We start from the raw sequence: 25666 nt of genomic DNA on the forward strand, positions 1-25666 counted from the left end.
TTCCCCCTTCAGGTGAGTCATTGTATTCGCAGATTGACAGTAGCCTTACCTATAGAATCCATTATATAATTCACCTATACATTACATCTGAGTGTCTGTTTTTGTGTCTGACACACAACGAGCTTTGAAATATTGATTTTCTCTTCTAACAAAAATAAAACCCTTGTTTTAATAAACATGTTTATTTATTCCAACAAAACATTTAAATTGTAAAGTAGAAGTCTTCCCGGTTTGATATTTATGAAGCCAGTTGATATTATCATGCAGAATATCCAGTAACCTTCTCAAGTCTGAATGCAGTCTTTAAACAGATAAAACCTTCTTTTTGCAGATCCATCTATTTCTCTCAGCACAGTTCTCTGATCTCCATCCGTATCTCCATTTGAACACGTCATAAACTACACACTGACCATCAGTAGCATTTGGTTGTTCATTTATCCAGCCGCCGTTACTGATGGAAGAACATGATTTTTAGATCAAGGCTGATAGATTTTATGATTCAAAGTGTTTAGGAATGTGTCTCATACCTTTCAGTCAGATCACGTCCATTGATCCACTTCCATCTCCCTCCTTCAGCTCTCACGCCAACCCAGTACCCGCTGTAAAAACTCAGTACATTCTGAGAAGAGAGCAACAGTTATCAAATATTTAAAAACACTTAAATAATCACACTGATCTACAGATTCAGTGTGTTCAGACCTACAGAAAAATAGATTTTCATTTCATAATTGCATCATGAAAATTGTCAGTTTTCTTATTACCTGTTCACCTTGACTCTGTATAACAACCAAATCTGAACTCCGTGCTGTGCAGTCTTCTCGAGCTTCTTCCCAGGTTTTCTGATCAGTCTTATAAAACAGATAGCAGCTGGACTGGATGAGTTCCCAGCCTTTCTGACAAGCTCTACACCGTCTCTCTGAAACAACAGAGACCAATAAACAACATTACTGCATTGTGATTTTACTATTATTGGTTATTATTGGATCTCATTATTGTTATCTTAACATACCGTTATTTTCTTTGGGGCAGTATTCATCAATGATCCACTGAGCTTGTCTGATGTTTTGTATTGGTCCTCTTAAATTGTTAATCTCCTGGTTTCGTGTCTCCAGCTCCTGGTTTTGTGTCTCCAGCTCCTGGTTTCGTGTCTCCATCTCCTGGTTTCGTGTTTCCAGCTCCTGGTTTCGTGTCTCCAGCTCCTGGTTTTGTGTCTCCAACTCCTGGCTTTGTGTCTCCAGCTCCAGGTTTTGTGTCTCCAGCTCCTGGTTTTGTGTCTCCAGCTCCTGGTTTTGTGTCTCCAGCTCCTGGTTTCGTGTCTCCAGCTTCTGGTATACTGCAGTCAGGTTTGTGATTGGGTTTTCTAAGACGCTGAGTTTGTCGTTGAGGTTGCGTTTGGTAACTACAAAATAAAAAAAATAGCTTCTTATTCATAGTGATAATGCAATTTTGGTAATGCACATTATAATAATAGAAAAACTGTTTCTAGGAACATATGGGCATTAGACAGACTTGATAAAATGTGAACCTGAAAAATAAAGGACTAACAACAACAAGTTAAGACAGTGGTACTCACAGTAGATACGGAGGCCCATGATGACCAACAGTATCAGCCAACACACTGCTATCAGTAGAAAAGACTGAGAGAAGCAGTGAAACCTCTGGTCTGAGAGAGAAGTAAGAATTCAGTTTACTAAATGATGTTGATTAAACAGTCAACTGTGCTTTGAATACATTTTGAGTCCTACAGAAAAGAAGCTGAGTTTTTAAACATTTACACTTTCAAACTGTCATGGTTGATGAATCTTATGTCTAATAATATTAAATGTGTAAAATGTACCTGGACGAGCTGCCATTTTCTCCACAGTGCATGCTGGTGCATTAACATAGTTAGCTGCTGCTTCTTCCTCAATTTCCTCTGAAAGATAAACATCAAACACAAATGTAGACAACATCCTGCCACATAAACATATAGTAGATTTACACTCTAACACACACCTAAACATTAGAGTATTTTTAATTACCAATTTCCTCCTGTGGATTTCTGTTCATCCTGAACATGTTTAAAGTCCTGCTGCAGTCCTGTATGAGAGCTGTTAGGAGGGAGTCTGCTCCGCTGTGATGGTCTTTACTAGACTTCTACTTTGCGGATGTGACTGTGTTTTTTTTTTAATTCGGTAGCTAATAGTAACGTGTTGTTGTGAACAGGAAATATACAGGCTTTATTCTCCAAAGTGTCTTATAAGATAAGACCACAGGGGGAACAAAGTCAGAAATGTACAGACTCTGGTGGCCTAAAATGAGTATGGCTGTAAATGTTTCCATTTCTAAGCATTTTATGCCAATGTCATGCTACAAAAGCAAAGATAAGATGCTCACAGTTTAGTTCTATTATAGATGATCTCATCTTTTTTTAAAGTAACAGCCTTTATGAAGGGAAGTGGTGACGTTTACAGTGTACCAATTTAATTTAGATTTCACAGATAAATGTTTGATTTGTAGTTCTGCTTTTAAGATGTCACAGTTGTTGATTGGTTAGCCGCTAAGGTCTCAAGTCTTTTCCTTTAAAGGGGGTCCCCCCACATAACATTTTCAACATCAAACACTTAATTTCCTGGATTCTGGTGAATTGTTATGCAACAATATATGTTGCAAATGTCTTTATTTTTTGTAAAGGAAATTATTATTGTGTATTGTTCAAAACTTTCTACATATTCATATTCATGTATTAATTTTTTATCATTTATAGTTTTAAATTACTTCTACTTTGTTCTGTACAGCACTTTGTGCAATGTTGGTTGCTTTTTAAAGTGCTTTATGAATACATTTTGATTGATTAATATTCAAAACATCTTCACGTGTTTCAGGATGTTTTTTATGAATCATGTACAGTACAGGCCAAAAGTTTGGACACACCTTCTCATTCAATGTGTTTCCTTTTTATTTTCATGACTATTTACATTGTAGATTCTCACTGAATCACAACTATTAATGAACACATATGTACTTATTTACTTAACAAAAAAGTGTGAAATAACTGAAAACATCACTTATATTTTAGATTCTTCAAAGTAACCACCCTTTGCTTTTTTATTAATAAGGGAAAGAAATTCCACAAATTAACCCTGACAAGGCACACCTGTGAAGTGAAAACCATTTCAGGTGACTACCTCATGAAGCTCATTGAGAGAACACCAAGGGTTTGCAGAGTTATCAAAAAAAGCAAAGGGTGGCTACTTTGAGGAATCTAAAATATAAGTCAAGTTTTCAGTTATTTCACACTTTTTTGTTAAGTACATAATTCCATATGTGTTCATTCATAGTTTTGATGCCTTCAGTGAGAATCTACAATGTAAATAGTCATGAAAATAAAGAAACACATTGAATGAGAAGGTGTGTCCAAACTTTTGGCCTGTACTGTACTTCTCAACAACAAATCTATTACAGAATGAGATCTTGTTAAAGCTCCAAAGTTTAAATCTACATAAAAGACAAGAAATCACATCTTTCTTTATCACGACCTGTTGTGTTCTTTAACCCCTCGATGAAGCAGAAGTAGACACAGTTATTGTTTTTGTTGTAAGCCGTTTTTCGAAAATCAATCTTCAAAATCTTTCCACTGTGATTGTTTTTAGTCAACTTCTTCTTTAAGGTTGCATCCTGTTTCATTCAGTTTATTTTTGTGACTGTTTTCTTTTTTTTTCTATCTGCATCTCACACATCCTGTTTAATGATGTTGTAACTTCCTGAATGATGTTTGTTCTGACATGGAGTTAGCAATATGTATGAATAGTTAGAAAAAGAAAATACCACCAAAGTGTCACAGCGTTTAATTCAATGTAATGAAACAGGACTTTGCTTCTAGATAGATTAAACTCTCTACTTAATATGCTTTACATTCAGAGGTGTCAAGTAACGAAGTACAAATACTTTTTTACCTTACTTAAGTAGAAATTTTGGGTATCTATACTTTACTGGAGTAATTATTTTACAGCATACTTTTTACTTCTACTCCTCACATTTTCACGCAATTATCTGTACTTTCTACACTTTCTACTACTTACATTTTAAAAATAGCCTCGTTATCCCTATTTCATTTCAGCTTGTTTTCATTCCGGCTTGTTATTGTCAACCCTATCCAGAAAAATCGCGCCATCTGGAGAGAGTGAATGTGATTGTGGTTGGATGAGAAGTATAAACACATACCATTCCGACACCCTATTCGTTTGTACGCGATCCATCGCACCTGCACAGACCTGGTGCTGATACGGCACCGGTGCTGATACATTACCGGTGCCTTAACGACCGTTATCTACTGGACCGAATAGCAACTCAGATTTCGGTGCCTTATTAGGTGCTACTTAAATACCTGCGCTTCTCTCTGATGCTCCGAAAACGGACGTTAGAGGCAACTGAAACATTGCCGCACGGGACGCTAGTTAACACCACACTCGATAGCAGCTAACGTTAGCCTACTGTTAGCTAGCAGCTGGAGTAAACATGGTTAAAATGCTGACAGCTAAACGGTGTAAGTGTGTCTGTATTTCACTGGAGAGGATTCTAACACCAGACTGTAGCTGCCGTTGTCTGAAAAACACAGAGTCCTGTATGAGAGCTGTTAGGAGGGAGTCTGCTCCGGTGTGATGGTCTTTACTGGACTTCTACTATGAGATTGTGACTGTTTTCTTTTAATTCTGCAATACTAACGTGTTGTTGTGAAGGGGAAGTAGGCTATAGTGTGCATTGTTGTCCAAAGTGTCTTTTAAGATCACAATCACAAGGGGAACAAAGTCTGAAATGTAGACTCTGTACCAACTTACATTTCTCAGAATATGTTTGGTTTTTTGCTCTGCTTTTAAGATGTGACAGAGTTGTTGTTTGGCAAGCAGCTATTACCTCAAGTCTTCTCCTTTAATGGTGATGAAAAACCTTTCATCAACTGACACTAACTTTTATCATAATCAGATTTGATCAATAACGTCATTGTGGTGTGTGTTGTTTTGTGACAAAACATGTTGAGAATAAATATCTGCATTGAGACGAGCAGCACTGATGGACACAGTGATGTATTAATAACTCCAAAACATTCAAAACTTCAACACAACTAGTTATCACATATTGTTAATTAATAACAACTGAACAAATTGATAATTGTTCACACAGAAGTTTGTTGTTCATCATACTGAGAACAAACATCCATCACTCCTCCCCTGTACCTGCTTGTGTCTGTTTACAGAAGCTTATCCCAGCATGTACTGACGTGAAAGTCAGAAACAGATGCTGGACCTTTCAAGCACTTTCAAGGTGCATTTTCCAGCTTTTTAAGCACTGTTACATGCCAGACAAAGCACCTGTCTGCATGCTTTCTCTCTCTTGTTGTTCTTCCTCTTGCTCACTCTTTTTTTTCTCCAGAGGCCTGTACTACGAAGCAAGATTTGGCGTTAACGAGGTAACTTCAGGTTCAACCCAGGGTTTTCCGTATCACGACGGTGGATCACTTGTTACCGGGTTCAATTGCCATGGTAATTTACGCTGGACACCTAACCTGGTCGGGAGCAGATTAAGTTGGAGATCAGAAATCAACCAGTGTAAAAGCCCCGCCTACTGACCAATCAATACTTGATTGATAACAGTGTCACCGTTCTTATAGAAGATCAGGCAGAGAGAGAGAGAGAGAGAGAGAGAGAGAGAGAGAGAGAGAGAGGTGCGCTCAGAAAAGTTTAAACATTTAGAGACTAATAACCCTATTAACATTCCCTGATGGGTATTTTTATGAAAGATATAGATTTTCAGTGGAGGGAATTACATATCGGCTGTTTGTCGGCTTGTTGAGCCGTGTGTTGCCAATGCGCACATCGGTTAGAATTATATTTTTTTATTTTTTATTTGCTCTTACGATCGCTTACCACTGCCAGGGTTGCAACTGGAATAATAGGCTAAAGCAACGGCAGTTCATGGAAAGGAAAGTGTAATTATGGTCGGATCTTGTGCCTGACTGAAATAATATTGATAAGCGTTGTAATTTACGCATCTACAGTGACGACTATTTTTTTTGCCTGCTTTCCTTCATGTTTTAGGAAGCAGCGACTGTATTTCCTTTTATTGTCTATGGCAAAATCATGTCTGTGTTCTTCATATTTATGTAGAATTATATTTGCTATTGTTATGTAAAATATGCGGCTCTGGTAGATGTTTATGATTGGTCATGCTGCGCAAACACCGCCTCTTTTATGTGAACACGCGCGCGCGGCTGGATTGGGAAACCCTGGGTTGATTGAACTAGTTGATAACCAGCGTCGTGACACAGTTCATGCGGGACCGCGGTTGTTAGGTTGGGTGAAGCCCGGTAACTGAAAGAAATCCAGGTTATGTTGATCTTGATTCGTAGTACAGGCCTCTGGTTGGTAAGTGAAAAAAAGCTTATTTGAACAAAAAGCGTCTCAAGCAGGAGCAAAAGGTGGCAGGGAGCTGGCAGGCTGGAGATGTCCTCGGAGGGAGAGTGGAAAACAGGCGATGAAACCCAGGAACAGGATCAACGGCATGCCACACTTACAGCTGCGTGTACAAAACAACAAAAGTTAAGTCAACGGGAAAAGGCAGAGGTCAGATGCAAAAATAGCTATAATGGTAGAAAATCACGAGAACAAGGAAAGCAGAGCGCTTCCAAACATGATGAATTACGTGGCAGACTAGTGGAGTGAAGACCAGGCTAATATGGAGTGGGTGACGAGGTGAATGGAAGCAGGTTTGCCTCGTCTCCTTCTGTAGAAGCCAGCCTACATTTGAATTTGATTAATTATTGTATTTGTTGTCTTCTAGCCAATCCTTCTTGAAACAGTAACGTCAAGTCATGTTGTCTGAACAGACCAGTCTATATCGTGGACAATTCATTTCCGGATGTCACTCTTTTCGGCCGGATGTCCGTTACCTTGGGCTTTCTATGTGTTGTCGTTCTAACCACCGGTGGATTTCTGAGGACTATGGTTAACTTCTCTTCAAATCTCTGCAGAGTAAATCCAGACAGCTAGCTAGACTATCTGTCCAATCTGAGTTTTCTGTTGCACAACTAAAACAACCTTTGAACGTACTAAGACAGTTACTTTACACAACTTAATCTAATCTTAATCTTCATTTGCTCTACTTACCTCTGTCTTGCTTTATTTTTTCCTCATTCTGTTTTTTTCTTTTTTTTTTACTCCCAGAAGGATAAATCCTTTTTATTTTTTACTTTAAATTCATAATATTGGTTATCATGCTTTGATAGGAATGACATGGTGCCCCTTCAGGGAGGTTTCCTACTGAGATGTCATTACTAAAAAGGTAATTATATGTTTAATGGGGAGTGGTAGTTGCTGTCATTGTGTTTGAAACATTACTGTAGTAGATTAATGTTTGTCAGCCCTCGAGGGGGGCCCTATCCGCCGGGGACCCCAAGCTTTGCCTGGCTTGCCTGTTGACAAGCTGCGGCTCTGTTATGGTAAGAGGAAGAGGAGGAGGGTAGGTGAATGTTTGTGAAGGAAACAGGCCAGCGAGGGAGGAAATGACGGGAAGGTGAAAGTTTTTGTGTGTGTGTGTGTGTGTGTGTGTGTGTGTGTGTGTGTGTTTCGTACGGCTATCATTGTGAGGACCGGCATGAAATTGTAATCCTTGGAGTGAGGACATTTAGGCCAGTCCTCAGTTTATTTCTACTGTAATGCACTCTAGAGGCTATTTACATGTTTCTCTTAAAGTTTCACAGAGGTGCTCAGAAAAGTAATGAACTGAGAATTAATGCCAAAAATTCTGCGTGTACTCTACCTGAATAAACACACTTTTTGCTCTCTACTGCCCCCTATCTTTGCACATTTAGGGCACCCGAGCTTCTCAAATGATAAAAGACAGTCACATGGTTTTATTAGTTGAAATTGAACACATAAAAATATAGAGTTTTAACATGTTAAATTTTTAAGGTTAACACATTTTTCCTATAGTTATCAAAAATATAATTTCTTTTACTGCCTTAAATCCACTTTTAATGTAAGATCCACTTTTGTAATCACATATTGAGCTTCCTCTTCATATACAACCTACATGTAAGTAATTTGTGTGAAGGAAAACATAATTTGAGCATATTAATGGGTATTCAGACACTGTTCCAAACTCTGCATTTAGTTAACACAAGTGTACCATGTTGGTAAGCAAAAAATATGGAAATATGTACCAGTGTAATTGTTTGTCATCAATATACAAATGCAGTATTTATGTGTGGTTTAAACTCAATTAAGAACAGCTGATGTTTTCGCATAAAACTGGATGTTAATAAAGGGATTTTACACAAACATGTTTTTTTTCTATTCTTTCACTTCCAGAAAGCTAACTCCTTCATTTTCCTTTAACTTTCATCGGAGGAGTAAATAGGAGGGAGAGAGTTTAGAGGCGGGAGAGGAGGGTGAGAGGAGTGACGGATTAACAATTGCATGTGTTGGTAAAGTTAAAGCCTGTCAGTCTGTTTCCTGCCGCCCTTTAGTCTCTGTGTGTGTGTATGTGTGTATTTGTGTGTGTGTGTGTGTGTGTGTGAGATAATGTAACTTCCTGAATGATGTCTGTTCTGATCTGGAGTCAATAATATGTAAGATAAAGACAATAACAACAATGTGTTGCAGCGTTTTTACTCAATGTAATAAAACATGACTGCTTCTAGATAGATAAAACACTGCATATTAAGACACTTTACATGAAATGCTGAAGAAAAACAAGTGATGCTGTGCCTCCATTTTGTCACACAGGAAACAGGAAGCTCACCAGTCTGTCTGTACCTTTTCAGCAATCGGCTGATATACAAATTATAAACATCACATCTCTAACAAAGGAGAACAAAAGCACATTAACAGTTTTTAATAATTAACAGGTTAGTGCAGCTTCAGGCCAGTCATTGTAATTTTCACTAGCCATACTTATATTATCCAATATCTAATTCACCTATACATTATATCTGTTTTTCCGACACACAATCAGCTTTGAAAAATAATTCACTGTAAAGATTTCCTTTCTTTTTCCAAAAAAAGAAAGGTCTTTTACATTTGCATTCACGAAAACAGAACACAAAACATTTTTGAATTGTGAAATATAGCTTTTCATAGTTTGATATTTATAAGCCAGTTGATGATATCATGCAGAGTATCCAGTAATTTTCTCAAGTCTGACTGCAGTGTTTAAACAGATAAAGACTTATTTTTTCAGATCCATCTGTATCTCTCAGCACAGCTCACTGATATTCATTTGTACTTTTTTAATCTGTTGTCTTGGACAGAAACTGCACACTGACCGTTAGTAGGTTGGCCTTGTATCCAGTCACTGAGAGAAGAACATGATGTTTAGATCAAGGCTGATAGATTATATGATTCAAAGTGTTTAGAAATGTGTCTCTTACCTTTCATTCAGATCACTTCCATCGATCCACTTCCATCTCCCTCCTTCAGCTCTCAAGCCAATCCAGTATTCATAATCGTGCCAGCTGTTACTTTGGATTACGTACTGACAAGAGAAACAGTCCTAAGATATTTAAAATAACACTTAAATAATCACACTGTGATATACAGATTCAGTGTGAACAAAAAATTTTTATTTCATAATTGCATCATAAAAAACACCGGTTTTCTAATTACCTGTTCATCTTTATTATCTATAACGATAAAATCTGAACTCCTTCCTCTGCAGTCTTCTCGAGCTTCTCCCCAGGTTTTCTGATCAGGAAGATCAGCGTCATAAAACAGATAGCAGCTGGACTTGTTGAGTACCCAGCCCTCCTGACAAGCTTTACACGGTCTCTCTGAAACTACAAAGACAAACAACATTACAACATATTACTAATGGTTATTATTGGACCTAATTCATGTGATCTGAACATACCTTTATTTTCTTTGGGGCAGTATTCATCAATGCTCCACTGAGCTTGACTGACGTTGAATTTGTTCCAGGTTGTCTCCATGTTTTGTATTTGTCCTGTTAAGTTGTTCCTCTCCGTCTCTAGCTCCTGGTTTCGTGTCTCCAACTCCTGGTTTTGTGTCTCCAACTTCTGGTTTTGTGTCTCCAGTTCCTACTTTTGTGTGTCGTTTTGGGTTTCCAGCTCCTGGTTTTGTGTCTCCAGCTCCTGGTTTACTGCAGTCAGGTTTGTGATCTGGTTTTCTAACACCCAGAGTTTGTCTTTAAGGTTTTTCAGGTTGCGATTGGCAGCCATCAGCTCACTTTCACTCTCATGCCATAATGAAGTAACTGCAAAATGAAAATTAGCTTCTTAATCATAGTGGTAATGATTTTTTTGTTATTTGTATAAAACAATATTTGTATCGATTATGACACTTTACTGTTTAACATTATAACAAAAGACATTTCAGATCTATCTAAAACAATAGTTAGGTGTCCATATGAGCAACAAAAAAAAACTTTAATGTAAGAGGACGCTGGCGCTGTTTATTCGCCACTTCTCTGTCTGCTATTCTCTTCTGTTCCTGTTGGTTTGTGTTCACTGTTCCCCTACCTCTGGACAGCATCTGTACCTCTGGACAGCCTCTCAGCTGGTTCACGAAGCCACCTGGGCTCCTCGACCAACTGGCGGCTAATCCTAGCTGCTACAGCGGCTAACCCGATTGCCGACCTCCTTCTCACAGGCAACCTCCATCAGATGCGAGCCATGACCAAGACTGGACTTTCATCTCCTCCTCCATGCCGTGGATCATTTTGGCACTCACATCAGTCATCTACCTCTGTGCCCCTAGTCCACAGCTAACTGCTATCACGGAGCCCTCAGTCCCTCCGCTCGGCATCATTTTCAAATATTCAACTCTGCAACTGGTCGAACTCGTCAACAACTCCATTCCATCCTGCATCCCAGTCATCAAACAGTTTGGACTTCTACGTCGACCCCGTTACATCCACAGAAGCTCTCACCGCAAGTTTATTTTCTTCCACCACAGACAATCCATTCCATCCATCTGGTCATCTGCACGCTTTGTCGCACCTGTCCCACGTCATCAGAATGCTTCACCCACTGGATCACATGGGGCTAAACGCACCGTCAGGCTGCACAGAAAACCCGGACTGGACTAAAGTGCTTTCCGCACTTCACATACACGTACTCTTCAATCATTTCCAAAACCGCTCAACTGCAATACCCCACAGACCACATGCACTGCTAACCGGGACAACCTCAGATCTCTCCAGCCTGCCCCCATCCCACCACCCTCTCACCATGCCAACCTTGCTCTCCTCAACACTGTTGATCACTCAACAATAAAGCCCCTGCCCTCCATGAACTAATCCTCGACAACACTCTTGTTGTTATCCTTCTTCTCCCTCAACCAAGCATCCCCCCTGGCTACAACTACATCTGCAAACCCCGCCCCTACCGCTGTGGAGGTGGCCTCGCTGTTATCTTCAATCAGAACTTCCGGATCACAGAACTCACCCTCCCCTCAGTATCATTCATTTTTTATTTTTTATTTGATTGTATCTACTCTGTTGTTCTGCTATTCTGTTGTTTGGACGTGATCCTGAGGACCCCCATGAAAACGAGATGCTGCATCTCATGGGGTTGATCCTCTAATAAATGTTCATAAATAAATAAATAAATATCTTGTCTTCAAAGCTCTTTCCTCCATGACAGTCATCCTCATTTACCGGTCACCTAAACCAAATCTCCTCCTTTTACTGAACTCTCTGTCCACATCTGCTGCAACTGAGTGATTTAATAAACATCCACATGGACTCCCCCACCTGCAAGCTCTCATCAGAATTCACCATTTTACTCGACAACTTCACTCTCACCCAACATGTCACATTCCCCACTCATGAAAAAGGACACATCCTCTACCTCTCAACCAGTGCTCGACCTCCATCCATGCTTCTTTCCCCTCTCTGATAACAAACTGATACATTTCACCATCCTCTCCAACCCCAAGCCCCCACCTCCTCAGAGAAATCACCTTCCGCAACCTCAAATCTAACAATCCCCACCATCTCTCTGACCTGCTCTCCACCTGGACTCAACCCTCACCTGATAATCTCACAAACCACCTCAACTCCACACTGCCTCCTCTCCCAGTTTAACCTGGTCACCCCTCCTGAAATCTCTAAACTCATCAGCTCTTCCAAACCCAATACCTGCTCCCTCGACTCCCTCCCTACTCCACTCCTGAAGTCTTGCCTCCCCCTCCTATGCCCCTACCTCACTAAACTCTTCAACTCCTCATTATTCCTTGGAACTGTCCCCTCTGCCTTCAAAACTGCCGCTGTCACCCCAATCCTTATAAAAACCTGGTCTGGATCCCTCGTCCCTCAACAACTACCGCCCAATATCCAACCTCCCCTTTCTGTCTAAAACCCTGGAACGCATAGTCACCTCACAACCAAAAACACCCATCTTCATGCCAATAACCAATTTGAACCTCTCCAATCTGGTTTTCGCCCCCTCCACAGCACAAAAACCACTCTCCTCAAAGTCCTCAATGACCTCCTCACCTCTGCTGACACCGATTCCCTCAACATCCTCATCCTCCTCGACCTGAGTGCAGCCTTCGATACCGTGAGCCATAACATCCTGCTCACCAGACTCAAAGACCTCTGTATTGAAGGTACTGCACTCAACTAGCTCCGCTCCTACCTTTCCAACAGATCCCACTTCATCTCTCTCCATAACCACACCTCTGCCACAGCCACAGTCACTCAAGGTGTTCCCCAAGGCTCCGTACTGTCAACCGGTGTGGCAGTTCGCTGAGGCGTCGCGTCGCTCGCTGTGGCCGAGCCAACCCCTTTTTATTGCCTTCCCCTCAGCAAACCCCCGGCCCTACTAGTGCCCTCTTCTGCCGTACGGACGAACGCCAGTTGCCCGTCAGCGGGGCGGATGTTTTGACCTATACTAAAAAGGAGTTGCTTTTGACGCTTCCCTGATTAATTTAGTTTATAGAGACACACACGCTCTCTGCCTAAGGAGAAGCCCTCGCCCGGATCAGGGAACCCGAAGGCGAGACAAGAGGTTAGATACATACTACACCAGACGTCCCCAGAAACACGACTCTTATCTCTTATCCCTTATATGACAAGCACTGCCCGAGGAGATCTTTAAAACCAATGATTTTCCTTTAGTACTCACGGTCTCAGCCGTCCTCCCAGGGTCACCGGAGGTCCCTTCCTTTTCAAGGACGCCCGCCTTGCCCTTCTTGGTCGCTAGACTGAGAGAGGGGGATGCTCAGAGGCTCTGACCAGGCCGCGCAGATAGGGAAATGCACTCCCACTAGGAGATAACAGGAGGTCTGCATGTCCAAGTCGATCCCTGCCGGGCCGCAACTGGCCACGGGCGGTTAAAGAGGAGTCACAAACCCCCGTAAGGGGGGAAACCCTCCCCACTTGACAGCGGGCAAGACGATCCCAGAGATAAGGAACTGGCAAGAGTTGGGTCTCCTAGTCCAAAGTCGGACTCAGGTGATTTTTATTATTTTGTGACGAAAGCAGAAATTAAAAGCAAGTGGTCCTCTACAAAATAAAAATAAAACTAAAACTAAAGATAAAGATAAAGCCTCCGCTCTAACAGAGGTAGTTAAAGCTGCTTCTCTTTTCCTCATATCTCTCCCACACTCATATGAGCGCAGGCAATCTCCTCTCCGGTGTCAAAGAGGGCAAATAAATCTTCCCAAAAACGCAGCAAAAAGAGCTACTAAGAGAGAAGAGGCACTTTTTGGCCTCTGTTTAACAGAGGTATTCGAAGCCGCTTCTCAGAGATAGTCTTTTTTCTTTTTTCTTTTTCTTTTCCTCCCTTACACTCATCAAGCGCAAGGGAACCCCTCTACAGCTGAGAGGGTCATAATGAATCTTTCCCAATGCAACAGAAAGTGCAAGGGTAGATGAAGAAGGCTTCATGGCATCCCGATGCCACGTAAAGCGTTCAGGTAAAAGAGCCCAAAGGGACCCAAAAGAAGGGCTGCTACTCGCCAAAAACACTCATATTTATACATGAAAAACATTTTACTCCTCCCAAAATTATCAAAAGGGACCTACTATATGTACTTCCCTATCCTTGTAAGGTAATGTAGGAAACGCTTCACAAATAACGTTACAATAATGAACTTCATGAACTCTACAGCTCGTGTGCGTTGTATGGCCACACATGTGCCTTCAAGACGCACACACACACACAGCTGCATGCACCCGTCAAGGCCGCAGCTCCTGCCTGTGCTCTTCTTATCTGTCTAGGTGCTTTCCTACACTCTTCACATTTTCTCAATGAGAGCTCTTTCTGTCATGAAATGCAAAAACAGATCAGTATGTAAGCAAAAGACAGATTAATATATGAGCAAAAACAGATTAATATATAAGCAAGATATATGTTTTTTTTTTTGGGTTTCAACACACACACTCTAAGCAATGATATAGTTTGCTTTTCAAAACACATCTATCTAAGTGATTATATAGTTATCCTGTTAATACTGATAACGTTATATATGTTGTAAAGCAAGGAATGACATAGATTCTTTGTTTTTGGGTTTTCATTTCAGTTTTCAGTACTCGGCCCCCTCCTCTTCATCATCTACATCCTCCCTCTTGGTCAGATAGTGCGCCACTTCAACCTGGACTTCCACTGTCACGCCGATGACACCCAGATCTACCTCAGCACCAAATCCCCCCACAATCCTCCCCTCTCCCACATCAACTCCTGTCTGTCAGCTATTAAAACCTGGATGCAACACAACTTCCTCAAACTCAACCGCGATAAAACAGAATTCCTCCTCATCGGCTCCAAATCCACGCTCAGTAAAATCAATAACCCCACTCTCACCATCGACGGCACAATTATCTCCCCATCTCCACAGGTCCGAAAACTTGGTGTGATCTTTGACTCCACCCTCTCCCTTGAGCCTCACATCCATCATGTCATTAAAACCTCCTTCTTTCACCTCCGCAACATCGCCAAAATCAGACCCTATCTCACACCCCCCGCTGCTGAAAGACTAATTCACGCCTTCATCTCCTCACGATTGGACTACTGCAACTCACTTCTCCTCGGCATCAGCTCTACCAACATCAACCGACTCCAACTGAGGCCTGTACTACGAAGCAGGATTTGGCGTTAACGAGCTAACTTCAGGTTCAACCCAGGGTTTTCTGTATCGCAAAGGTGGATCACTTGTTATCGGGTTCAATCACTGTAGTAACTTATGCTGAACGCCTAACCTGGTTGGGAGCAGGTTAAGTTGGAGATCAGAGATCAACCGGTGTAAAAGCACCGCCTACTGACCAATGAACACTCGATTGATAACGGCGTCACCGTTCTTTAGAACGGTTAAAGGATTTAAAAGGAGTAGAAAATTCACCGCATCTGAGAAATGCATAGAAAGCTAACAGGAAAACAGACTCCAGAAGTGTGTCCATATAAGGGGTTGTTGACACTAATTTATGTAAAATGCCTGAGGTCAGGGGAAGAGGGGTGAGCTTTAGAGACGCCTTTCAACAGCAATTTAATAGCCGGATTAGAAAGGAGGCTTGGAAATGATGGATCACAACATTTAATATGAAACTGAATACCTGCAATCAACCCACGAGTATACTGCACCTTGAAGTTGCGAGTATCGGTACAATAACATATGAATGCACGATTGTTTTTAACGAGAACAGGTCTGGGCGTTACACAAATGATTACACAGAATAGGGAAAATGTATGCCAGGCAAAATCATAAGTTTTTAGAGTGGAAGCCGCTAGACCTTTTCTCATGTACATCTTGGAAGATTCTAGGTATTGCAATGGGTTGACAGTTAATGCAGCTGTAGCTCTTGAAGAGAGGGAAGCACTACCGGGATGGAGCTGGCTGATGGGCAGAGGCTTCGAAAGGTCTGAAAGTGAAAACGAGCCAGAGCATCAGCCACGTTGTTGAAATGCCCGGGGACATGACGGGCAGTGATGATGAATTATTCATTACCGCGCACGATGTGATGCTTCTCATGAATGGCATAATTTTCCTACAGGAAGAGCGCCCTCTATTGAGTATGCTGACAACTGCCTGATTATCACACATGACTGACATGCGTTTATGCTTCCAATGATGCCCCCAGACACAGCAAGCTACGGCAATGGGGTAGATCTCATGCAGCGTCGATGAAAAAAAAATCAATCTTCAAAATCTTTCCACTGTGATGGTTTTTAGTCAACTTCTGCTTTCATAAACTATTAAGTTTATTTTTATGACTGTTGTTTTTTTTCTATCTGCATCTTGTCTGTTCTGACATAGAGTTAGCAATATGTAAGAATAGTTAGAAAAAGACAATACCAACAATGTTTCACAATGTTTAATTAAATGTAATGAAACAGGACTTTGCTTCCAGATAGATAAAACACTCTACTTCATATGCTTTACATTAAATGCTGAAGAAAAAAAAGTGATGATGTGCCTCCATTTTGGCTCATGAGTAGCAACAATATAACCGGTCACACAGGAAACAGGAAGCTGAGTAGTCTGTCTGTACCTCTCATCAATCTGCTGATATACAAATTATAAACATCACATCTCTAACAAAGGAGAACAAAAGCACATTTGGAGTTCATTCCCCATTCAGGTGAGTCATTGTATTTTTCTCAGATTGACAGTAGCCATACCTATAGAATCCATTATCTAATTCACCTATACATTGCATCTGAGTGTTTTTTCCAGACACACAAACAGCTTTGAAATATTGATTTTCTCTGGTGACAAATTAAACCATTGTAGATGTTTATTTATTAAAACAAAACATTTAAATTGTGAAGTAGAAGTCTTCCCAGTTTGATATTAATGAAGCCAGTTGATATTATCATGCAGAGTATCCAGTAAACTTCTCAAGTCTGACTGCAGTGTTTAAACAGATAAAACCTTTTTTTTGCAGATCCATCTGTATCTCTCAGCACAGCTCTCTGATATCCATCTGGACGTGACATAAAATACACACTGTACGTCAGCAGCAGGTTGTGGTTTATCTATCCAGTAGCTGACACTGAGGGAAGAACATGATGTTTAGATCAAGGCTGATAGATTTTATGATTCAAAGTGTTTAGGAATGTGTCTCTTACCTTTCAGTCGGTTCACTTCCATCGATCCACTTCCATCTCCCTCCTTCAGCCCTCAGGCCAATCCAGAACCCTTTTGTGTGCCTCAATTGTGTGAAATAATTTAGTACATTCTGACATGAGAGAAACATTAATCAGAGATTTAAACAAATACTTTAATAAACTCACTGATCTACAGACTCACAGTGTGTTCAGAGAAAATACATTGTATTTCATATTTGTGTCATAAAAACTCCCACAGTTTTCTCATTACCCATTCATCTTCATCATCTACAACAACCAAATCTGAGCTCCGTGCTCTGCAGTCTTCTCGAGCTTCTTCCCAGGTTTTCTCTTCAGGAGCATCATTAATCACATAGCAGCTGGACTTGATGATGAATCTCCAGCCCTTCTGACAATCTCTACACTGTCTCTCTGAATCTACAGAGACCAACCAATAAACAACATAACTGCACTGTGATATTATTATTATTGGTTATTATTATTGGACCTAATTAATGGGATCTTTACATACCGTTATTTAATTTGGGGCAGTATTCATCAATGCTCCACTGAGCTCGACTGATGTTCTGTATTGGTCCTCTTGAGTTGTTCCTCTCCGTCTCCAGCTCCTGGTTCACTGCAATCAGGTTTGTGATCGGGTTTTCTAAGACGCTGAGTTTGACGTTGAGGTTGCGATTGGTAACTGCAAAATAAAAAAAAAAAGATCTTCGTAGTCATAGTTATAATGCAATTTTGGTGAATCACATTATAATAATAGACATTACATGTTTCAGATATATCCTAAATCAATAGTCAGGTGTCCATATAGACATTAAAACTGAGCTTTCTTGCTCTGATCATTCCTCCTGTTCATAATGGAGAATAATCTTTCTAAAGCACTTCCAAAGTAAGAAATAGAGGACAAAGTTCTACTTCAGTAGTCTAAGTTTGCCAAAATATGATTTTATCTCTAAATATCTTCTTTGAGTTTTTATAACTCTGCAGCATTAATCTTGTCTGGGAAAACACAAAGTCTAGTTATAGTCTTGTGATGTGTGACCCTGCAAGATCTCCAGTCTTTACATATTATGACAGTCTTTAACGTTAGCTGTGTGATGGTTGTCTTCAGATGTGAGATGGTGTCAGACATCAGTCTTTTCAAAGTCTGTTCAAAGTCTTCTAGAATATATTAGGCGTTAGGTTACCCCTGAATACTCTTTAGTGTAGTCTGCCTCTCCACAAGTGGCCTCTGCTTGGTCTGTTTATAGGTTATTTTGGGCTGAATTCTTATATCAAAATTAGGGCTATCAGCGATGCAATTAAGGGCCGAGCATAACGCGAGCATGTATTAATTTATTTTACACTTCACTCGGCTTGGCTTTGTGCCTAACAGGCTACTATTTTGACCCTTTGCCGCACCGTTACTTATCATCAAGCTGCGATACTTCCTACTGCTGCAGGCTGCAGGCATGATGGAGAAAGACAGCAGCAACACAGTTCTGAATGGCGCTTTTTATTTTCCAAAACTCCCGGACGGCTCAGTAGACAAGTCGAAAGCCATATGCACATTGTGCAAAGCCAAACTAAAATATCACCGAAGCACGTCAAGCTTGAGCTACCACCTACGAGCTAATTAATGTGACTCAGGTTGATGCTACCCACTAGCATGCTACCCACTCAGGCAAAGTAGTATTTTGGAGAGTGCTATGAGTGCTACTTGCCGACCTGTGGATGAAACCAAATCCAAAAACATTACTACAGCTCTTGCGAAATAGGTGGCAACTTCCTGCAGACCTGTCAGCATCGTAGAGGACTCGCGTCTTAAAGATGTGCTACGGTTGGCATGTTCTGACCCGTCTGATTGCCGTCGAGGGGGACAGTAGTTTCACGTGTATACAGCCTGTACGACATGGAGAAAGCAGCCCAACTGGAATTGCTGCAAGGTGCTGCAAACGCTTTCTCATTAACTGGTGATCACTGGATGTCAGTGAGTAATCAATATTATTTAGGAGTTAATAAACACTATATTGACTCTAGTAAGGGTAGGTATTTTTAGTTGTTAGGTACTTGGAGGAATTGTGCAATAATGACAGATTCACACATTTTTCTTCTGTTTACAGTAAATAAATAATAATAATAAATAAAAATGTTAAAATAAAGTTCATAAAGTAACTTTCTTTGCATTAATTTGATTCCCTATCAAGATACAGTGGTAAGAATTGCTTTCCATTGTTAAATGTACTTAAAAACAGTTCTGAAATGCAAAATAATAGAAATTTAATTATATAATAAAATATGCGATTAATCGCGATAAACTATTGAAATTCAGCGATTAATGGAGATTACAAAAATTAATAGTTTGACAGCCCTAATTAAAATATGTTTTAACATTTCTATCAAGGCTATTTTAAGATACAGTATATCTATTTCTTATATCGTATCGTATCTGTGTGCCTTTCTCTCCATTTTCTCCAATAAACAATGTTCCCATAGTATTTCCTATGGGGACGTTGTCAGTTCCCCCATTATTGGGGACCCTTGCCACATTTGCACCGAGCCAGTATGAAGAGGAAAAAGGATTACACCGAGCAAAAACTGTTCCTATAAACATATGGCTATTATACAGACTTGACAAAATGTGAACCTGTCCTTTAAATAAGGACTGGTTCCTTTAAATAACAACAAGTTAAGACAGTGGTACTCACAGTATATACGCAGCCCCATGATGACCAACAGTATCAGCCAACACACTGCTATCGGTAGAAAAGACTGAGAGAAGCAGCAAAACCTCTGGTCTGAGAGAGAAATAAGAATTTGATTGATTTAATAATGAATCAGAATCAGAATCTGATTTATTGGCCAAGTATACGTACATACACAAGGAATTTGACTTTGGTAGGCGTTAACTCTCTATACATTCAACAAATAGACACGTAGTACACAAATAGTAATATAGACATACTGTACAATAGAGACAACAATATACATATAGGCACATATCAACATAATATTCAAAAATGCAAATGTACAAATAAGACATAATATTAAGACAAGTACGCATGGAGTGGGATGTAGAGTGCAAAAAGTAATAGTGCAAAGTAGTGTGCAAGATGCATATTGGAATGATAAGAATTCTAATGTGTAGAGGAGTGGGTGATGGGCCAAAGTGGGGATGACCTCACTTATCCTCATGATGTTGATTAAACAGTCAAAGGTGTTTTGAATACATTTTGAGTCCTACAGAAAAGAGTTTTTAAACATTTACATTTTCAAACTATCATGATTTATGAATCTCATGTTTAACAATATCAAATGTGTGAAATGTACCTGGACGAGCTGCCATTTTCTCCACGGTGCATGCTGAAACATTAACATAGTTAGCTGCTTCCTCGATATCCTCTGAAAGATAAACATCAAACACAAATGTAGACAACATCCTGGCACATAAACATATAGTAGATTTACACACAGAAACATAAACCTTAGAGTATTTTTAATTACCATTTTCCTCCTGTGGATTTCTGTTCATCCTGAACAAATGTTTAAAGTCCTGCTGCAGTCCTGTATGAGAGCTGTTAGGAGGGAGTCTGCTCTGCTGTGATGGTCTTTACTAGACTTCTACTTTGAGGATGTGACTGTTTTTCAATTAGGCAGCTAATAATAATGTGTTGTTGTGAACAGGAAATCTACGTGGGCATTACTGCCCACAGTGTCTTATAAGATAAGACCACAGGGGGAACGAAGTCAGAAATGTACAGACTGTGGTAGCCTAAAATAATTTTATGTTAATAAACAAATGTTTGATTATAACATGGCTGTGGTGACGTTTACATTGTACCCGTTGTTGATTGGTTAGCCGCTAAGGTCTCAAGTCTTCTCCTTTAAAGGTGTTAATTCACACTGTGTGTCTGCAGCATCTTCAAGCAACATTTGTGTCCGGTTCCGTTTTTGGATGACAAATAGATTACCGCCGCCCAAGGATGTAGGCTTTGTTTCAACATTAGGCGTGAAGACACTTAATTTCCCGGATTCTAGTGAAGTTTTAACAACAGCAATATATACAAATGTCTTTATTTATGTAAAGGAAAGTATTATTATTCTGCACTGTTCAAAACTTTCTACATATTCAAAACATCTTCACGTGTTTCAGGATATTTTTTTAGGACTCATGTACTTCTCAACAACACATATATAACAGAATGAGACCTTGTTAAAGCTCCAAAGTTTAAATCTACATAAAAGAATTTTATAAAGTAAAAAATAAATATAAATAAAAAATTTTTAAATTTGTCTCACCCTGTTGTGTTCTTCAACCCCTCGATGTAGCACAAGTAGACACAGTTATTGTTTTAAGTACATGTTTTGGGCCCTGAATGGTTATATTTACATCTTTTGGGGAGTGGGTTGTCTTTCATATTATACGTTTTGAGCGGGACAAATCCACCTCTTTTAAATATATGGGACATTGGACTTAAGTACAGTACTTAGAGTAAATGTACTTAGTTACATTCTACCACTGCCTCAGGACACTTTTTGTTGTAAGCCGTTTTTCTAAAATCAGTCTTCAAAATCTTTCCACTGTGATGGTTTTAAGTCGACTTCTGCTTTAAGGTTGCACCCTGTTTCATTCAGTTTATTTTTGTGACTGTTGTTTTTTGTCTATCTGCATCTCACAAATCATCCTTTTCAGTGATGTTGTAACTTCCTGAATGATGTGGTGTGTTCTGACATGGAGTCAGCAATATGTATGAATAGCTAGAAAAAGACAATACCACCAATGTATCACAATGTGTAATTAAATGTAATGAAACAGGACTTTGCTTCTAGATAGATAAAACACTCTACATATTAATGATTTATATTAAATGCTGAAGAAAAACAAGTGATGCAGTGCCTCCATTTTGGTTCATGAGTAGCAACAATATAACCTGTCACACAGGAAACAGGAAGCTGAGCAGTCTGTCTGTCCCTCTCATCAATCTACTGATATACAAATTATAAACATCACATCTCTAACAAAGGAGAACTAAAGCACATTCAGAGTTCATTCCCCCTTCAGGTGAGTTATTGTATTTTTCTCAGATTGACAGTAGCCATACCTATAGAATCCATTATCTAATTCACATATACATTACATCTGAGTGTCTGTTTTTTTCAGACACACAAACAGCTTTGTAATATTTATTTTCTCTTCTAACAAAAATAAAACCCTTGTACATGTTTATTTATTAAAAGAAAACATTTAAATTGTGAAGTAGAAGTCTTCACGGTTTGATATTTATGAAGCCAGTTGATATTATCATGCAGAGTATCCAGTAACCTTCTCAAGTCTGACTGCAGTGTTTAAACAGATAAAGACTTCTTTTTGCAGAGCCAATGCCTTCTGTCAGTACAGCTCACTGATCTCCATCTGGATGTGTCATAAGCTGCACACTGACCATCAGTAGCATTTGGTTGTTTATGTATCCATCTGCTGACACTGAGGGAAGAACATGATGTTTAGATCAAGGCTGATAGATTTATGATTCAAAGTGTTTAGGAATGTGTCTCTTACCTTTCAGTTGGATCACTTCCATCAATCCACTTCCATCTCCCTCCTTCAGCTCTCAGGCCAATCCAGAACCAGTCTGTGTACTGTCTAAAATAACTGAGTGCATCCTGACAAGAGAGAAACATTAATCAGATATTTAAACACTATTTTTTAATAAACACACTAATCTACAGACACATAGTGTTTTCGTATGTAGAGAAAAACATTTTATTTCATTATTTCATAAAAACTCCCAGCTTCCTCATTACCTTTTCATCTTCATCATCTACAACAACCAAATCTGAACCCCGTGCTCTGCAGTCTTCTTGAGCTTCTTCCCAGGTTTTCTGATCAGAATGACCAGTGTTATTAATCAGATAGCAGCTGGACTTGATGATGAATCTCCAGCCCTCCTGACAATGTCTACACGATTTCTTTAAAACTACAGAAACCAATAAACAATATTACTGCATTGTGATATTATTATTCTTGGTTATTATTGGACCTAATTAATGTGATCTTTATTAATGTAATTGTGAACTTACCGTTATTTACTTTGGGGCAGTATTCATCAATGCTCCACTGAGCTCGAGTGATGTTCTGGTTTACTGCAGTCACATCTGCAGTAAACTTAGCTTTGTAGTCATAGTGATTATGCATTTATGGTGATGAACATTATAATAATAGACATTACAGGATGGATTCACATATTTCAGCTCTATCTTAAAACAATAGGTGTTCATATTGACATTAAAACTGAGTTATATTTTTCTGATCATTCCTCCTGTTCATAATGGAGAATAATCTGTCTAATGCACTTCCAAAGTAAGAGATAGAGGATAAAGTTCTACTTCAGTTGCCTAAGTTTGCCAAAATCTAATTTTATCTTTACATATCTTCTTTGTTGTTGTTGTTATAACTCTGCAGCATTAATCTTTCCTGGAAAAACACAAAGTCTAGTTGTAGTCTTGCAATGTGTGACCCTGCAAGATCTCCAGTCTTTACATATTATGACAGTCTTTAACGTTAGATGTGAGATGGTTGTCTTATGATATGAGATGGTTTCAGACATTAGTCTTTTCAAAGTCTGTTAAAATCTAGTGTATGTTAGGCATTAGGTTACCCCTGAACACTATTTAGTGTAGTCTGCCTCTCCAGAAGTTGCCTCTGCTTGGTCTGTTTATAGGTTATTTTGGGCTGAATTCTTATGTTAAAACTAGGGCTGTCCGCATTAACGTGTTAATTGCGATGCAAATAAGGGCTGAGCATAATGCGTTAATTTTTTTTAATCGCATTAATCGCATGCCGGCATTTATTAATTTATTTTACACTTCACTCGGCTTGGCTTTGTGCCTAACAGGCTACTATTTTGACCCTTTGCCGCACCGTTACTTATCATCAAGCTGCGATACTTCCTACTGCTGCAGGCTGCAGGCATGATGGAGAAAGACAGCAGCAACACAGTTCTGAATGGCGCTTTTTATTTTCCAAAACTCCCGGACGGCTCAGTAGATAAGTCAAAAGCCATATGCACATTGTGTAAAGCCGAATTAAACTATCATGAAGCACGTCAAACTTGAGCTACCACCTACTAGCTAATTAACATGACTCAGGTTGATGCTACCCACTAGCATGCTACCCACTCGGGCAAACAGTATTTTGGAGAGTGCTATGAGTGCTACTTGCCGACCTGTGGATGAAACCAAAGCCCAAAATAAATTACTACATCTCTTGCGAAATGGGTGGCAACTTCCTGCAGACCTGTCAGCATCGTAGAGGACTCGCGTCCGTAGCACGTGACGTGCTACGGTTGGCATGTTCTGACCTTCTCTTCTCATTGCCGTTGAGGAGGACAGTAGTTTCACGTGTATACAGCCTGTACGACATGGAGAAAGCAGCCCAACTGCTGCAAGGTGCTGCAAACTAAAAATTATTTAGGAGTTACTAAACACTATATTGACTCTGGTAAGGATAGGTATTTTTTGTTTTTTAGTTAGGTACTTTGAGGAATTGTGCAATAATGAGAGATTCACACATTTTTCTTTTGTTTACAGTAAATAAATAATAATAAATACAAATGTTAAAGTAAAGTTCATAAAGTAACTTTCTTTGCATTCATTTGATTCCCAATCAAGATACACTGGTAAGAATTGCTTTCCATTGTTAATATGTAAAAACAGTTCTGAAATGCAAAATAATAGAATTTTAATCATGTGATAATATACGTGATTCATCTCGATTAACTATAGAAATTGAGCGATTAATCGCGATTAAAAAAAATTATCATTTGACAGCCCTAGTTAAAACATGTAGGGAAAATAACAATGGGGAAAGGACGCCTCACACGCCGCGAGATGCACGCCTGGGACGCACAACAATAACGGGATGGCGGAGGTTGGGTTTAGGAAAAACACAACAGGAAAAGGACGCCTCACACGCCGGGAGGCGGCCGCTGGGGAAGTGCGACAATAACGGGACGGTTGTGATTAAGAAGACAACGGGGAAAGGACGCCTCACACTGCAGGAGACGGCCGCGCGACAATAACAGGAGGTTGTGATTAGGAAAACTACGGGGAAACAAAACGCCACACACGGGATGCGATCCCCGGTCTCCCGGGTGAAAGTCCTGTATTGTTTGACCCATCCACCACCCCGACCAACCCCTCTACACTGATTTTCGGCTTTTCATACCACTCCCTACCGTATTTGTGCTGTGATCACGAAATATGCTTCCTATTGAAATACACTACTTTACATTTTTGTGCTGGCCACCATGAAAAAAACGTCCCCGTGAACACGAATCCATAGATTAAATAACGTGACCATTTCACGAACTGCGTATCGTATCTGTGTGCCTTTCTCTCAATTTCTCCAATAAACAATGTTCACATAGTATTTCCTAGGGTGACGTTGTCAGTTCCTTCATGCAAATATTCTTCCCCTATTTGAGGGCACTCGCCACATTTGCACAGAACGTAGTATGAAGAGGAAGAAAGATTGCACCATGTAAAAATTGTTTCCATATATAAATGACCATTAGACAGACTTGATAAAATGTGAACCGTTCCTTTAAATAAGGACTAACAACAACA

The 25666-nt window shown here is 39.8% G+C and overlaps 2 protein-coding genes and 1 long non-coding RNA gene across 4 annotated transcripts; all 3 read right to left on the reverse strand.

Annotated features, from left to right (window-relative positions):
• Positions 1 to 235: 235 nt before the first annotated feature.
• On the reverse strand, positions 236 to 2163 carry LOC114556794 (C-type lectin domain family 10 member A-like). Its single transcript, XM_028579839.1, has 7 exons — positions 2022 to 2163; positions 1838 to 1915; positions 1574 to 1663; positions 1010 to 1399; positions 762 to 916; positions 528 to 619; positions 236 to 451 (listed from the first exon to the last, which is right to left on the reverse strand). Exons 1-7 carry the CDS (start codon positions 2056 to 2058, stop codon positions 304 to 306), a joined length of 990 nt encoding a protein of 329 aa, XP_028435640.1. The 5' UTR covers positions 2059 to 2163; the 3' UTR covers positions 236 to 303.
• Positions 2164 to 9067: 6904 nt separating this feature from the next.
• Positions 9068 to 13185, reverse strand: LOC114557850 (NKG2-D type II integral membrane protein-like). Of its 2 annotated transcripts, none has more exons than XM_028581533.1 (5): positions 13124 to 13185; positions 9886 to 10248; positions 9642 to 9811; positions 9407 to 9510; positions 9068 to 9330 (listed from the first exon to the last, which is right to left on the reverse strand). In XM_028581533.1, exons 2-5 carry the CDS (start codon positions 9962 to 9964, stop codon positions 9252 to 9254), a joined length of 432 nt encoding a protein of 143 aa, XP_028437334.1. In that variant the 5' UTR covers positions 9965 to 10248; positions 13124 to 13185; the 3' UTR covers positions 9068 to 9251. The 2 variants fall into 2 exon arrangements, with proteins under 2 accessions (XP_028437334.1, XP_028437333.1); XM_028581532.1 differs by having other exon boundaries at positions 9407 to 9528.
• Positions 13186 to 22604: 9419 nt separating this feature from the next.
• Positions 22605 to 23197, reverse strand: LOC114556668 (uncharacterized). The gene is made up of 3 exons (XR_003692731.1): positions 23120 to 23197; positions 22844 to 23016; positions 22605 to 22702 (listed from the first exon to the last, which is right to left on the reverse strand). It is a non-coding gene; the product is annotated as an uncharacterized LOC114556668 (long non-coding RNA).
• Positions 23198 to 25666: the final 2469 nt, after the last annotated feature.

The sequence above is a fragment of the Perca flavescens genome, chromosome 6, assembly GCF_004354835.1.
Source record: "Perca flavescens isolate YP-PL-M2 chromosome 6, PFLA_1.0, whole genome shotgun sequence".
Lineage (NCBI taxonomy): Eukaryota > Metazoa > Chordata > Actinopteri > Perciformes > Percidae > Perca > Perca flavescens.

Excerpts from the sequence above, each read along its gene's own strand:
- LOC114556794 (XM_028579839.1), bottom strand. The coding sequence starts at position 2,058 with ATGTTCAGGATGAACAGAAATCCACAGGAGGAAATTG. Across the intron at positions 1,916-2,021 it reads AAATCCACAGGAGGAAATTG|AGGAAATTGAGGAAGAAGCA; the intron begins GTAATTAAAAAT and ends TTTATCTTTCAG. Across the intron at positions 620-761 it reads TACAGAGTCAAGGTGAACAG|AATGTACTGAGTTTTTACAG; the intron begins GTAATAAGAAAA and ends CTCTCTTCTCAG.
- LOC114557850 (XM_028581532.1), bottom strand. The coding sequence starts at position 9,964 with ATGGAGACAACCTGGAACAAATTCAACGTCAGTCAAGCTCAGTGGAGC. Across the intron at positions 9,812-9,885 it reads CTGCCCCAAAGAAAATAAAG|TTTCAGAGAGACCGTGTAAA; the intron begins GTATGTTCAGAT and ends TTGTCTTTGTAG. Across the intron at positions 9,331-9,406 it reads GGAAGTGATCTGAATGAAAG|TGACTGGATACAAGGCCAAC; the intron begins GTAAGAGACACA and ends TTCTTCTCTCAG.